The sequence below is a fragment of the Primulina huaijiensis genome, chromosome 18 (assembly GCF_012295235.1).
Source record: "Primulina huaijiensis isolate GDHJ02 chromosome 18, ASM1229523v2, whole genome shotgun sequence".
NCBI lineage: Eukaryota > Viridiplantae > Streptophyta > Magnoliopsida > Lamiales > Gesneriaceae > Primulina > Primulina huaijiensis.
In genome coordinates, this window is record NC_133323.1 from 3594445 (window position 1) to 3609450 (window position 15006).

General features: G+C 35.4%; 1 protein-coding gene across 3 annotated transcripts; it reads right to left on the bottom strand.

The window, feature by feature from the left end:
- Positions 1-796: 796 nt before the first annotated feature.
- LOC140964833 (probable LRR receptor-like serine/threonine-protein kinase At1g07650) lies at positions 797-7508 on the bottom strand. Of its 3 annotated transcripts, XM_073424792.1 has the most exons (24): positions 7349-7508; positions 7075-7252; positions 6763-6834; positions 6611-6679; positions 6468-6539; positions 6287-6358; positions 6129-6200; positions 5981-6049; positions 5831-5902; positions 5352-5423; positions 5186-5257; positions 4802-4870; positions 4418-4483; positions 4230-4295; positions 4102-4137; positions 3981-4021; positions 3516-3892; positions 3247-3442; positions 3025-3162; positions 2801-2919; positions 2523-2733; positions 2029-2266; positions 1436-1586; positions 797-1355 (listed from the first exon to the last, which is right to left on the bottom strand). In XM_073424792.1, exons 1-24 carry the CDS (start codon positions 7458-7460, stop codon positions 1020-1022), a joined length of 2976 nt encoding a protein of 991 aa, XP_073280893.1. In that variant the 5' UTR covers positions 7461-7508; the 3' UTR covers positions 797-1019. The 3 variants fall into 3 exon arrangements, with proteins under 3 accessions (XP_073280893.1, XP_073280892.1, XP_073280891.1); XM_073424791.1 differs by having other exon boundaries at positions 3025-3442; positions 5981-6046; XM_073424790.1 differs by having other exon boundaries at positions 3025-3442.
- Between the last annotated feature and the right edge of the window lie 7498 nt (positions 7509-15006).

Sequence of the window (15006 nt, forward strand, 5' to 3'; positions counted from 1 at the left end):
GTTCCCTTCAACAAATTCAACTTTATCCTGCGTTTTCATGTGTGCGATTAACATAAGACGTGAATATGGCGAAAGTGCTCAGTTGAAAGTTACAAATTGATGGATTATTTGTTTGAATAGACCGAAAGTACCATTAGCAATATGTGTTTCTTGAACCCTTTTGTAGAGTAATACAGGTAGCAAGAATGGAAAAGGCTGGCACTTCTGATCAAGCTATAAATATGTTGTGTTATTAACTTATTATGGAGCATTGATCACCGAATTTTTATGAACATTTGGATTTTGTCTCAATATCCTTGCACAGGATGTTGGAATTTTGCCGGTTTTGGACGGTAGATTCCGCTAACAGTGTCAACCAGTGGCGACGATGATTGGAAAAAGGCGGCAACGGACTCATTCTCTTTCGGCTGTGAAGTTCTTGAAATATACAAAAGCCCTTTGGATTTGACATTTTGGCCATTTTCTGATAACCAGAAATTTTACATCAACATCAGCGCTGTTCAGCACAATCTCCTCGTGAAAATAATTGATAATTTTAAATTTCTTTTCCTAAAATAATTTGCATTTTCCTTATATCAATCAATTTATCATCTCAATCCATTAATTTACAATTTTTCTCTTAATTTGTCATTTTTCATAGGATTATTGACGTAGCGCCGAAAAATAATTGTGTCCAAAATAATGTTGATGTAACATTAGATGTTGCTGATGTGTTCGATATCACTTCAACAATTAGAAGAAAAATAGTAAAATTGAAAAAAAAATTAGTGTACAAGTTCCACAATAAACATAAAGCTATACAAAATAAAATATTGTGTCGTTATTCATTCAGTAATACCATTTGTCACTTTATTTATCAATGAGGTTTGCGATAATGCAATTTTCTATACGTACATGTCTTCTGACAAGAAGGAACAATCATCGAAGTGTTGCATTTCTAAGTCTAAAGCAATCAAAAAACCTGCTGCACAAAAGATCTAATGAAACCATATTCGCCAACCTTCCCTTGCGAATGAAGATCAGGGACATTTTCTGGCACTACCATTTTCTTCGGTCACATTTGAATGAACAAGGGTCACAGTTGCACTTGAATCGTTGTACTCGTATTTTTCTCTAAGTGCGTTAAGCTTCAATTCACTACTATAAATGGATGGATCCATGTTAAACTCCTGAATGCTGACGTTACCTTGTAACATGCTAACTACCTCAGACATTGTAGGCCTGAGTGCTGGAGACGGACTAGTGCATAAGAGTGCAATCCTGATCAACTTCTCTGTTTCTTCCACATCAAGGTCTGGAAGCAATCTTGGATCCACTAACTCCATAAGTTTTCCTCTTTTCTGTAGAACAAGAGCCTGACAATACAAGTAACAGCAGAAGCATTCAAGAAATATGTTCAAACTTTTCATTCTTAGAACATATGATTTATTCTTACCCAGTCGAGAAGACAAAAGTAACCATCACTGGGACGAAATCTGGTATTGTTCATTCCAGCAACAAGTTCCAGTGTGACAATACCAAAACTGTATACATCTGCTTTGTAGGTTAGATGACCCCATAGTGCATATTCAGGAGCCATGTATCCACTGTAAATATAAAAAAAAAAAAAAAAAGATTTTTCAGTATCATAAAAAATTATAGAACCGAGTGTTTGCTATTGTACCAAAAGCTATAGTAAAATGATATTTGCAACTCAAATCTTCAAAATTATGAAGCATCCCACATTTTGATTACATGCCACACATGCAAATACACATTATAGAGGTAATTATTGCTTCCTAAGAAAGCATTTCTATTAGTAACCAAATACAAATGCATTAGTTCAATGATGCTGAATAGAATAAAATCATAGGCATTGAATTATATTTAAATGTGCAGTTTTCACAGGAAAAGTACTTGATATTCATGCCAAGTTTCTGTTCCAAGGAAAGAAATAGATACTTCTCATGATAGCAGGTTAGAAAAAGATGCTATTTGCCAAATAATGGACAAAATAGCATTGGCACAAATAAAATGAAGGAAGCTCACATAGTTCCAGCGACTCTAGTGATGATGTGAGTGTTGTCATCTTCTTCAAGTTTGGCTAATCCAAAATCTGAAATTTTAGGATTGAGATCTTTGTCCAGAAGAACATTGTTTGCTTTGATATCTCTATGGACAACTTTCAAAGTTGATTCTTCGTGCAAAAATGCCAAGCCTTTTGCTATGCCAATGCATATTTTTCGCCTCGTCAACCAATTCATATCCAACTGCCATTCTTCTGGTCCTGTAATTCATAACATAGAAGCAATTATTACATGCTTCCATGAAAAGATACACGGTAATTCAGGAACGGTTCCAGCAGTTGGCAAGGGAGGCGATCGTTCTGGCTGAAACAAAAAAATGAATTTAATGTGTATTTTCCTACAAGTGGAAATTTCACCGCCTAAACTTTATTTTATCTGCTTCACCTTGCCCTCCAACTCCTAAATTCCTGGATCCACCATGGTATCAAGTATCAAAATTTGAAGATTTTCTTTTACCAAATAGAGCACGAGCGAGGCTGTTGTTCTCCATGTATTCGTACACTAGTAGTAATTGGTTTCCTTCAATACAGCATCCATACAATTTCACAAGATTTGGATGATGTAAACCAGATATTATCCCCACTTCATTTACAAATTCGTGGTTCCCTTGCTTTGACTTGGAAGAAAGCTGCTTTACAGCAATTACTGTACCATCCAATAATGTGCCCTGAATAAGAGAGTTAGGTTATATAACCTATTTGTTCCACCTTAAATCCAACTTTGACATCGCATACCTTGTAGACAGATCCAAAACCACCTTCCCCAATTTTGTTTTCAGAATTGAAGTTGTTGGTGGCTGCTTTGATTTGCCTAAAAGTAAAAAAACCAGTGCGCAGATCTAATCCTCTTAGCTCTGCAAAAGAGAAGGTTTTATATGTTTAGCGTTAAAAACCTTTTAAGTTTGGCATCTCCATCCAAACATACTGTAAGAAAGATTTAACAGAGGCAGTCACATGACCTTGTTCCCTTGATATCTTGTTGCTACGGTGTTTCCACCAAAAGAAACGGGCAACTAAGAGAATGAGAAATAAGGCCAGAAGAGCTGCTCCGGTTCCGATTAATATCTTTTTTCTTTTATTAGATGGGGGCTTGAAATCTACATCACAGGAATACAGAATGACACATACTGAAATCTTGTAGTTCCTTCTATGTACTGGAAAATTCACATGATAGAAATTACCGGATTTCACAGAAATAGCAGATATCATAGGGCCATAAGTTCCTCGATTTGGTACTGCTGTTGATCCCTTCCCAGCATAATGAAATCTAATCTCCAGAGTTTTATTTATTACCGTCGTCTTAAATGTTTGTATGACAGTTTTGTCAACTCCATTTGCCTCTTTCTCTATATCAAAATCCTTCAGTTTTTGTTCACCCTGCACCAAATTACAGAGTTCAGACAATCACCTAAAAAAACCCAACCAAAATTGCAAATTATTCATGCAGCACCTGAATATACACATCAAACATCCGTCTACCCAAACTTTGAAATGAACGGTTATCCCTGAAAACTATCTCTGCAAAGTGAAGTTTAACAGTGTAGTTTCCATTTGCTAAGCAACGTCCATAATAAGTGAGAGATATAGGAGAAAGGCGAGCAGTCGTGTACAGTCCTGAGTCATTTACTCTGAGAGTGGATATATTATTTGCTACATATTCACTCATGCTTGAATTACGGCCCCAAAAGTCTCCAGTATTACTCGCTCCCCAGTTTTCTCCAGAGTGGACGAATTTCGCAGGACCTGACGATTCTTCATCTCCATCAAAAAAGGTGTCTCCAATCTTAATCCCTCCACCACCGCAGTTAACATGAAATGAGTACCAATCTGTGAAAAAGAATTTGACTACCAGTTACAATATGTGGATAAGATTCAATCACTTTAAATAAAAACAATAGTAAAAAGAGTTTATTACCCTTTGAACAAGGAGAACTTCTCAGGCATTTGTCAAGCTCTCTGAAGTTGGGTCACAGAGAGTCAAAATAAAGTTACAAGTGATAATTATGAAAAACTACATGACAAACGTCAAAACTCACAAAGTTTTTCCTTCGTTATAGCCTTTGAACAAGTTCCTGATTATTTAGAGCACAAGAAAATAAAATAAGCATAAGGAAACCTTAATGATATCTTAAAGCAATGAAAAGTATGCGAGAAGATGGCTCACAAAGTTTCCCGACAAGTTGAGGGCACAGAGGTCTCCGTGAAATTATTGTAAGAGAGATCAAACTGGCTGCATACAATGATATAGATTAATGCTACTGATCATCTCAATCAAATTTATACAGTTGTTTGACCTTGCATAATGCAGATAAACGTCAATTACACATATCAAAAAGCACAAATTCAACGTACTATCTCGTGTCTCTGTTCTTCATCCACTCAGGAACCGACCCCGTAAGAAAGTTTTGCGTCAGATACCTAACCAATAACACCAAATCAAACTTTATTTAATCTCTACATTTATGAAATAAATGTTAAAGCAGAGCTATAAATAATGATAATATAAATATGCCAGATGATTTTTTTTTAATAAAGTGTTGCTGATCCAGTGAAAGCAACACATATTCCATAGCAAACTGGACATCCATGAATTTAGTTCGGAGTGCCCCAGCTTTGTTATTTCAAAATTACAAGAACTAATTGACATGCTTTCCCACCGCCTGGATTTGTGACAACAAAGTTTTGAAACGAAGTGTCTTAAAATTTTAAAGAAGAGATGGCACAGCGTCCAGTTACGTGTTCTGTAGGTTGTTGAGGCCTTCAAGATCTGGAATCTCTCCTGTCAAGCTGTTAAAACTCAGATCCCTGCCATCAAAGTTACAAGAGTTTCATAATTAATGTTAATGTGAAATTTGTAATGAACGAAAAAGATTAGCTCAATGTTAATGTTACAGGAACAGAAAGGGGAGTTCAAGAATTTAAGAAGAATGCATCAGAAACAATAATATTGAAAAACTTTAATTTTAATTTTTCCCCTGAACATGTTTAGATGAACAATGTGTCAATCGTCTATAAGTACAAGGAAAATTATGCGAGTGAGTCGTGGAAAAAAGTGTAACAATGCAGTCAAAATAATAACATATAGACAGATATCAGACAGGAACTAGGATGAAAGGTTACAATATTTTCAAAGCTGGCATATTTTTCAAGTATCCCGGAATTTCCCCAGATAAATTGCAGCTCCTTAACATCCTGTAGCCAAAATGATTGTCTTTGAATTGACATTTATCAGGAATGAAAGCTATCAAAATGTCCAGATGGTTTTGGCATAATTATTGGTGCTCACAATTTGTTCATTCTTGTCATGTCTCTCAACAATGGAAACGTCGAAGCTCCTCCATTCAAGTCACTGATTCTTCTGCATAGGTAATTGTAGTAATAATAATCACAATTCATGTTCCATAGTAAACATGAACAGACATAACTATGTAAAGAAACGTGTGTTTGATAAGATTTTGCATTATTGTGTTTTGGTTATTTTTGTTATTAATATTTTAGGATACAGTTTACTTCGTTGACTTGTCAAATAACATAGTTTTTCGTTTCTTCTTAGTATTGGTTTTGTAAACTCGATTTTTTTCTAATGATTATTTTGTCATGAGACATCGTATTATTTATTTGTGTGTTATATTATTCCACTTCATGTTGTCACAAGATATTACAGCATCCGATACAACATTTATATCTGAGGCACTATCTTTAATATTATGTTAAACAAAATTCTTGAAACAATATGGAAAAGATATGCAGAAGATTTTTACTCACAGTTCAGTTAAATTCTTCAAAACCGAAATACTAGAATGAATCGGTCCTTCAAAACCACTGGCCTGCATCTCTCTTTTAGAGACATAAATCTATTAAGGAAATTACTTTAAATATGGCATCACAAATTATTTCTGTTTGGCCAGAACTTACAACATTTGGAGTTGTGTCCAACTTAGAAAACTTGGTATGTTTCCAGAGAAGCGATTGCTGCTTAGCCTACTGCATTAAAATAAAAAATAAAAATGACATAACATAATGATTTTCTCTCATTGCGCAGAAATTTAACTACGATACTCACAGTTCTGTCAAGTTCGTTAGATTATTTAGCTCCTTTGGCAACTCACCAGTTAAATTATTGTCACTTAGGATTCTGCGTTAGACAAAAATAAGAAAGGTGTTATACCACCATCTATTTGAAAATAAATTCAACTTTTAATCCCACATAAAATGCCTCACAGGTTCTCCAAGTTGATCAGTTTCCCTAGCTCTGCCGGAACGGTCCCATTAAATTGGTTGCTCTCCAGACTCCTGAAAACTTAATAGGCTTCATAACTAGACAGGGACGTGATCTTAAACAAAACATATATGTGATACACAAAATATCCTTGTGTATATCTCGAGATAGAGTTGATCTCACATATATACAAGTGTAGTAATGTTTCCCAAGTATTTCGGTATGGGGCCGGATAAGCGGTTTACAATGACAGACCTGCAGAAACACCACTCATGATGAAATACGAAGATTAATTATCATCAAATTAAGCTTTCGTTGAATCTCACAGGTATTCTAATTTAGTAGATGCCCATTCTGGAGGGATCGTTCCACTAAGGAAATTGCGAGTAAGATCACTGCAACCATCGGATGAAGTCCTAATCAGCGATACAAATATTTAATTGTTTTGTGGAAGAAAACACATTGAAGTTCTAGATACATTGTATTTAGATAGGGTAGCTTTGCCAGGGAAGGAGGGAGGACACCAGCTAAATCCTGTCCTTTAAGAAATCTGTTGGCAAAAGAACCAAAGACTAACTCAGTGAACGGCATGCCAAAATGAAATCTATAACTATGTTAAGGTGGATGATATGATTATCTACGATTGTGAAGCAAACAACCAATCAGAAAGTACATTCTATGAGATTTGCACAGAGTTCAACAGCCAAAAACGACTAATTCAAGGTCATAAGTCAGAACAGCACTGAGAAAAAAAATGAAAGAAACTTTCTTTCAGCTGGAAAAAACCTACATTTTTTGCACATGGCATGCTCCATCGGGGTAAGAACAATCACAGATGATTGAATTGTTGTACCACGGCATATCAGCTCTTTTAGACGTATTCCAGTTTGAGTTTCCATCACATGGATTAAGCTTGAAGTCCCAGTCCTTTTTTCCCAATTGATCAGCTATTTCAAGAAGAGCATTCTCTGCAAGATCATGTTACTAAATATAAATCTACACAACCTTTAAATAAGGAGGCTATGCAAAAAAGTGCTTCAAATGTAAGAAAGGGAATCTTATACTTTCTTCCTCCGGGAGATTATTTCTCTGACCCGAAATGAATCTTGCTTCCAAGCACAGAAAAATGATCAGCGTGTACCTGAACGAAAGTAGGAATTCAAGAACAGCCGACATCTCCTGTGACTTTAAAACTCATAAATTATATGCATGCAAGCGACATTATATACGGAAGATGAGTCAGAAAGTTTAATATTATCTTATAAAGTTAAAAGGAGGTGGGCCGTGGGTATTGGAATTTTTGAGGTCATAAATGTAATTATAGATCTTTGTATGTCATCAATAAAATAAGTAGTAAATTTATGTGGTTTAATTAATTTACAATAAAAATTGACTTAAAGACTTAAATGTCATGATATTATTATGTAGATATTATATATTATATTTCTGGTTTGTTGAGTGGCCAAATCAGAAATAACAAAACTTGTTTAATTAAACAACAATGGTTATTGTCTCAACTGTATATAACGTTTCAAGTTTTGTATCACATCAACAAACTCTCTGGCTTAAAAAAAAATCTGCAGATTGAAGATCATCATCCAACTTTGACTACAAATCATGGGTTCTGGTAAGATACATGAAGCTAGAGTTGTTAAAACTGATGTAATTCTAAACAGTTTATAAATCACATAAGATACACATTTTGAAAACAGATACGGCCTTCGACCAAATATTTATTTGTGGATCTTTGTCCGATGCGCTCTATTATATATCAAAATGTCCTTAACCACCGAATCACTTTACTCGTGGTGGATTGCTACATGTCAAGATAATTCTGGAGAATCCCCGAGTGAGGCTGTTTGAAATAACTTGTGGATGAAATGTATATTACATCTGATATATGAGAAAATTGAGTCTTCAACGAATTTGTTACAATTGAGTTTTAAATAGAAGACTCTAAACCATGACTCTATTTTCTAATATATCAGATGTTAAAATATATTGCAATATCAGACAACAGTAAGATCAGACTCACGTGGATTGAATAGCATCGATACCAACCCTGAAATTCAAAGCCACGCCAGGTTGAGGGCCCTCTATGACTTTTCTCATGCATTGAAAAATCAACAAAAAGAAGACAATAAATGCATATTTCACTAGTACGAACAGATTTTTGGAACGCGTATTACCTATCCCTCGGCGTTATATAACATCGATATTCCTTCCTTCAGGCAGGACAATCCAAGTGGGTCAAACTTCTCGTCTGTCATGTTCAAGTTATTATTGTAATATAGGTTTATGTGTTTATTGCGAAGTGTAAATTCAATTATTTGTACAATTTTCTTAGACGGGCCCCGTTCTATATGTTTTTGAAACAAGTCAAATCCAAAATATAGAGTCGAGAGAAAGACGATCGATCAGTTGTACGTACATGGATAAAGTGAAAAAAAAAATGGCGATCCTAAAAGTAACCCTTTACTTCTCTTAAAAAAAAAAGTAACCCTATCCTGTCTCCACTTTAACGAGCACCAATGGGATAATAGTAAGTACAAACCCAGAAACGCATTTTCATTTTCCGGCAGAATCAGGCAACTTAATCATCCAAATTATCATCTCACGAGTCAAAGCCAGATTATAGTGAGTTAACTTTGTTTCCCAATAGTTTTTAGTCGTCCTTCATTGAAAAGCTGACATGGTATAAGATAAACTTCTTATTGGTTTTTACAAGGACCTCACAAAGCCGGATTATAGAACGTTCACTTTGCTTCTCATTAGTTTTTAGTCATCGTTCATTGGAATGCTGACTGATACCCCTGTAACAGATGGATTCCCAAATCAGGGTCAATCTGCAGGATGGATTCTTCTGAAGCCGGGCAGGTGCAAGCCCGGGCTCTACTCTCCGGGCAACCAGACGCCCGGGCTCTTATATAAGCCCCCGGTAGGCATTTTAACCGGGCCACCTCGATATGAGCACTGCACTCGAGTACACTAGCAGAATTGGATGTGGACGACCGTCCCATCTCTGACACTAATCCAAGTGGTTGACAAAGTCAGACAGGCGGGATGTGACTGGTGTATGATTTGACATGTCAGAATGTAGCCGCCCTACTATAATTAGTAGGTAGCACGAAGAACGAGGTCATCATCATATCTCCTACTATAAATATCAGGTTCATTCTACATTAAACACGGGTGCACACACCTATTCATACCAGCAGCAATATTTTCTCTAAAGAGCTTCCTCTTTTACACCTGCTGACTTAAGCATCGAAGTGGCCACGCCGGACACCCCTCCGGCGCCCATTCACGAGTTCATTTCATTGTGTGCAGGTTACAGCTGAAGCCATATTACGGAGATATATCTCACTGCTCTTATTCCCTTCATTATCTTGATAGCAGATCCGGTGGAGCACTCAACCCAGCTCATGCATTTCGCCAGGATCGCATCATTGGCGCCGTCTGTGGGAATTTGAGCTCAAGACGTAGATATGGTTTCCATTCAAAAATAAGCCCAACTCTGCTTGGAAAACATACCAGCTCGGCACTCAGATCTTATATGTGGATTTCATATGGGCTCAAAGCTCAGCAGCTATCCCGGATTGGCATGAAGTGCATTTGCTATGCACTCAGTAGCATACAGCTATATTAGTCACCTAATTTAGCTCAACCAGAGAAGTTTCACTCTATCGAAAATGAATTCAGATTCAGTTACAGCAGGAAAAGCAAAATCTTGAAAGTCCGGGAGACATGAGGCCCCGGCACCATATCTTAAGTCTGGGAGACACGAGGTCCCGGCATCTTATCTGAAGTCCGGGAGACATGAGGGCCCGGCACATTATCTTAAGTCCGGGAGACCCGAGGCCCCGGCATCTTATCTGAAGTCCGGGAGACATGATGCACCGGCACATTATCTTAAGTCCGGGAGACCCGAGGCCCCGGCATCTTATCTGAAGTCCGGGAGACATGATGCACCGGCACATTATCTTAAGTCCGGGAGACATGAGGCCCCGGCACATTATCTTAAGTCCGGGAGACCAGACGCCCGGCATCTTATCTGAAGTCCGGGAGACATGAGGCCCCGGCATCTTATCTTAAGTCCGTGAGACACGAGGCCCCGACATCTTATCTTAAGTCCGTGAGACACGAGGCCCCGACATCTTATCTCCAGTCTGGGAGACATGAGGCCCCGACACATTATCTTAAGTCTCGGGACATGTTCCCCGGCCCAAGGCTCCCCACCTTGGTTATTTCTAAGCCCAGGGTCCTCCAACCTGGCTCGGGGCGCCGCACCTCGACCATTGCGAGTCCTGGGGACACGAGGTTCCGACATCTTATCTCCAGTCCATGAGACACGAGACTCCGGCTCCTCATCCCATCTCTGGGAGACATGAAGCCCCCGATGCTTTTATAAAACCAGGTTGATCATCTCTTTGGGAATCCAAGCGTGACTAATCGGGACAGCGAGTATGACTCTAGCCCGACTATTTAAGGGATGTGTGATGATACCCCTGTAACAGATGGATTCCCAAATCAGGGTCAATCTGCAGGATGGATTCTTCTGAAGCCGGGCAGGTGCAAGCCCGGGCTCTACTCTCCGGGCAACCAGACGCCCGGGCTCTTATATAAGCCCCCGGTAGGCATTTTAACCGGGCCACCTCGATATGAGCACTGCACTCGAGTACACTAGCAGAATTGGATGTGGACGACCGTCCCATCTCTGACACTAATCCAAGTGGTTGACAAAGTCAGACAGGCGGAATGTGACTGGTGTATGATTTGACATGTCAGAATGTAGCCGCCCTACTATAATTAGTAGGTAGCACGAAGAACGAGGTCATCATCATATCTCCTACTATAAATATCAGGTTCATTCTACATTAAACACGGGTGCACACACCTATTCATACCAGCAGCAATATTTTCTCTAAAGAGCTTCCTCTTTTACACCTGCTGACTTAAGCATCGAAGTGGCCACGCCGGACACCCCTCCGGCGCCCATTCACGAGTTCATTTCATTGTGTGCAGGTTACAGCTGAAGCCATATTACGGAGATATATCTCACTGCTCTTATTCCCTTCATTATCTTGATAGCAGATCCGGTGGAGCACTCAACCCAGCTCGTGCATTTCGCCAGGATCGCATCACTGACGTAGTATAAGATAAGCTTCTTATTGGTTTTTACAAGGACAGACTATAGTCGTGGGCTAACCTTGTGTTCAACCAAGTTTAGTGTCCTTATTGTGTTATGTATTTATCCCTTTTAACTTCTTTGAATACTCACAAATGCTTTACGTACCTTATTGTAATTGTTGTTTGGACTATTTGTTAATTGTTAAGGGCTTAAGATTGAAAAGTTTGATATTTTCTTGAAAATTGTATTTATTATCGTAGTTTTGGCCTCCAATTTCTCTCAAAGAATTGCACATGGGTAATTGCAAAACGGAGAGAGAACAATCCATTTAATTTACTTTTTTGGCTGTTGTTTTTATTTTTATTTTTCAAGTGATTTGTCATCTGTTTTTCCGTATTGTACTTACTATTTATTTCTATGATATATATAGTGAGATGTTGTAACGATAATATATGATTGAGGTCAAGCTATAAATTTGAATTGACATATGTTATATTATCTATATATTTTACATATCATTTCATCTTCATCTAAATTGTTAAATTTTTATTTTTATTTTTTTTACTTTTCTTAATATGTGGTTTGTGGATAGATAAACATTTTTTTTAAGTTTGTTTCTATCCATATTATTTTATTTGTGTTTTTTTATTATCATTTGTTGATAATAAAAGTTTTAGATATTGAATTTTTAATTTTTTATATATATATATTTTTAATTCATATTATATATAATTAGTGTCAACATACGTCGTACGTACTTAATGCTAGTAGCTATAAAAGTGTTGATCTTGGATAACATTTTCCAATTGTGAAAATACAAAATGATCTCACTCATTAATATCAACCAAAAGACACCAAATGGTAGCGATTGTGGTTTTCATTGTCATAAAAAAAAAATTATGTCTATTTCATTTCTATAACTTCAATTTTTCTTTATTCCCACAATTAATCATGCAATTTATTATCATAACATACGTTTCCATCAAATTAATACCAAATCAAAGCAATGAACCAACCATTAAGGCATTAACTAATTTGAGTACTCACCATGCCATTCAAAGGATACATGAAAATACAAGGAAAATACAAAGGCAGATACATAATGGAAAATTGGAAATTCATGATTAATAATTAATAATTAATAATTATTCAAAATTTCAACTTAGCATAAACATTATTTGAAATTTGGAATTCATGATTAATGATTGATAATTATTCAAAACCTCAATATATCTTCGTAAATCATTCTGAAATTCCATTTCAAGTTTAAACATTTCTGTTGCTTAGATGCCAAATAAACTATATCTACTACTCGATCATTTAATAAATATTAATATCATTTCATGTAAATTATGGTTAATATATATAACATTTTCCAGAATCAATAAGTTCAAATAAGAAATCATGTTAAATTACCTTATAATTTAAGTAAATAGTTGGAGCATATTCTGGAAAAAAAACGAGCTGAATTTTAAAAAATTATTGGGAAATATATATATGCTCCAATTTATCAATGACAAACCGAAGCATTCAACTTTAATTAATTAAAATTAGAGCCTAATGATGATAAGAAATTAAGGAGCGGGTGCTAACAAATAGACGAACAAGGATCTCTATAGATCGAGTCGTTGGATCAAGTGGACCACAAAAGATGATGTCGTGCATAAAATCAGATCCAAAACCCGAGCAGACGGCTGGGGCTAACTCCATGCTATTCCATAACTTTACATCTCATATGAGTTTATTTGGATAATATAATTGTATTTAAGACATTCTACATACGTAATAATAATAAATAAATAAATAAATAAATAAATAAAAAGGGATGGGATATGCCCCAATACAACCCTAGAAAAAGATGCATCCCTGCATAGACTGCCTATTTTATCTTATTTAAACATGTATTTGATTACATATATTAATTTTATTTATTATTTTTTAGTTATCGGCATTACTTCACAAAGATCCATTCTAATATAAAATTAATTATTGATATAATAGAATTTTACCAAAATAGGAAAAAAAAGATTAAATATTTCAACAAAAGTCAATATCAAATATTATTTAAATGATTCGATAATTTCATTAGTTATGAGGTTTGAAGTTGACTTGGCTTGCACAAACATTAGTCTTCGCAACTAATTGCAAATTTGTAGACCATAGGAATCACACCGAATAAATAGACTAAATCAAGATAGTTATTTTTAGGTGGTTTTTGTTTATTTAATCACATATTATGTTAAAATCACGATTTTTTTAAACATGTAATAATTATTTCAATATAAATATACAAAAAATTTATTTTCGAATTATTTTATTATGTTATCAGAAATTTTTAACAAAACACATGGAATTTAAAAAATCAAGTGCAATATATTCTAGAATTTTGAAATTTAAATACATGATATCAGTCAAATTTAGAAGAAAATAATACAAGCAAGGTAACTTTTGTCCAACAAGTAAGCTAATAAATTCAAAGCAATATAAGTACGTCATGAACTTATACAAGACCAATCTAATATAAATTTCGAAAATTACTTAAACTTGGAGACCGAGTTTTTTTTTAATATTTAACAAGGAAGAATTATCTCAAAATCGTGGAAAAAATATCATATTGTGTGCTTGTACCGACGATATTTTTATATATAAAAAAATATATTTCTAGTTTCATCAATTTTTATAATCAATTTGTGAAACACAGGTACATTCATAATAAAATTGGTAATATAGCGTTTGTGTTTGTTATAAAAAATAGGATATTTGACAATTATGAAAAGAGGGTTATCAGGAATTGTCATATTAAAACCTACCAAAATTTTGTTAGAAACTCAATATAGTAATTGATATAAATATATTGTGAACTAAAATCTTAGCTCCGATATATGTAATAACCCCAAAAATTTAAGTATAAGATAAGGCCAATTTAAGTGAAATATCTTGTTTGTTGGCTGCGAGTCATTTATTGCAAAAACTCTCAAAAGTCGCCATTAACAGTGTTTTTATAGGATGACCAGAAGACCAAGCGAATGGAGGAGAATGAAAGAATGATCGAATTCTTTTCAGATTTTGTTCTTTTTTTTTTTTTTAAAAAAAAAAAAACATCTTACCGAATATTAAATGAAATTTTTGATGTCCAAAAATATCAATATATTCTAGATAAAATTAATAAAACGTGTTCTTATTATGATTTCTTGATTCACATATGGTTGAGGTTAGGGATGTAAACGAACCAAATCTTTCGCGAACTATTCGGAGCTCGGCTCGATAAAAAGCTCGTTTGAATTCGTTTGTTAATTATATTAAGCCAACCTCGAGCTAGATTTCGAGCTCGACAATTTGATCAAACCAAGCTCAAATATAAGGATATTCGACTCGTGAGCTCGCAAAAATGTTTGTTAATAAGCTCGTGAGCTCGAACTCGGCTCGTTTATATATTTTTAGTTGTTATGTTTGTCGTTTTGATTATTTATGAATGAATTTAAACGTTTATATCAAATTTAAAATTAGTTCATAGATATATTTAATTTTTAATAAGCTCAAAATAGAGCTCAATAGTATGCTTTACGAGCTCGAAAACGAACCGAGCTGAAG

Excerpts from the sequence above, each read along its gene's own strand:
- LOC140964833 (XM_073424790.1), bottom strand. The coding sequence starts at position 7,460 with ATGTCGGCTGTTCTTGAATTCCTACTTTCGTTCAGGTACACGCTGATC. Across the intron at positions 5,903-5,980 it reads TGGACACAACTCCAAATGTT|AGAGATGCAGGCCAGTGGTT; the intron begins GTAAGTTCTGGC and ends TGTCTCTAAAAG. Across the intron at positions 4,484-4,801 it reads CTCAACAACCTACAGAACAC|GTATCTGACGCAAAACTTTC; the intron begins GTAACTGGACGC and ends GTTATTGGTTAG.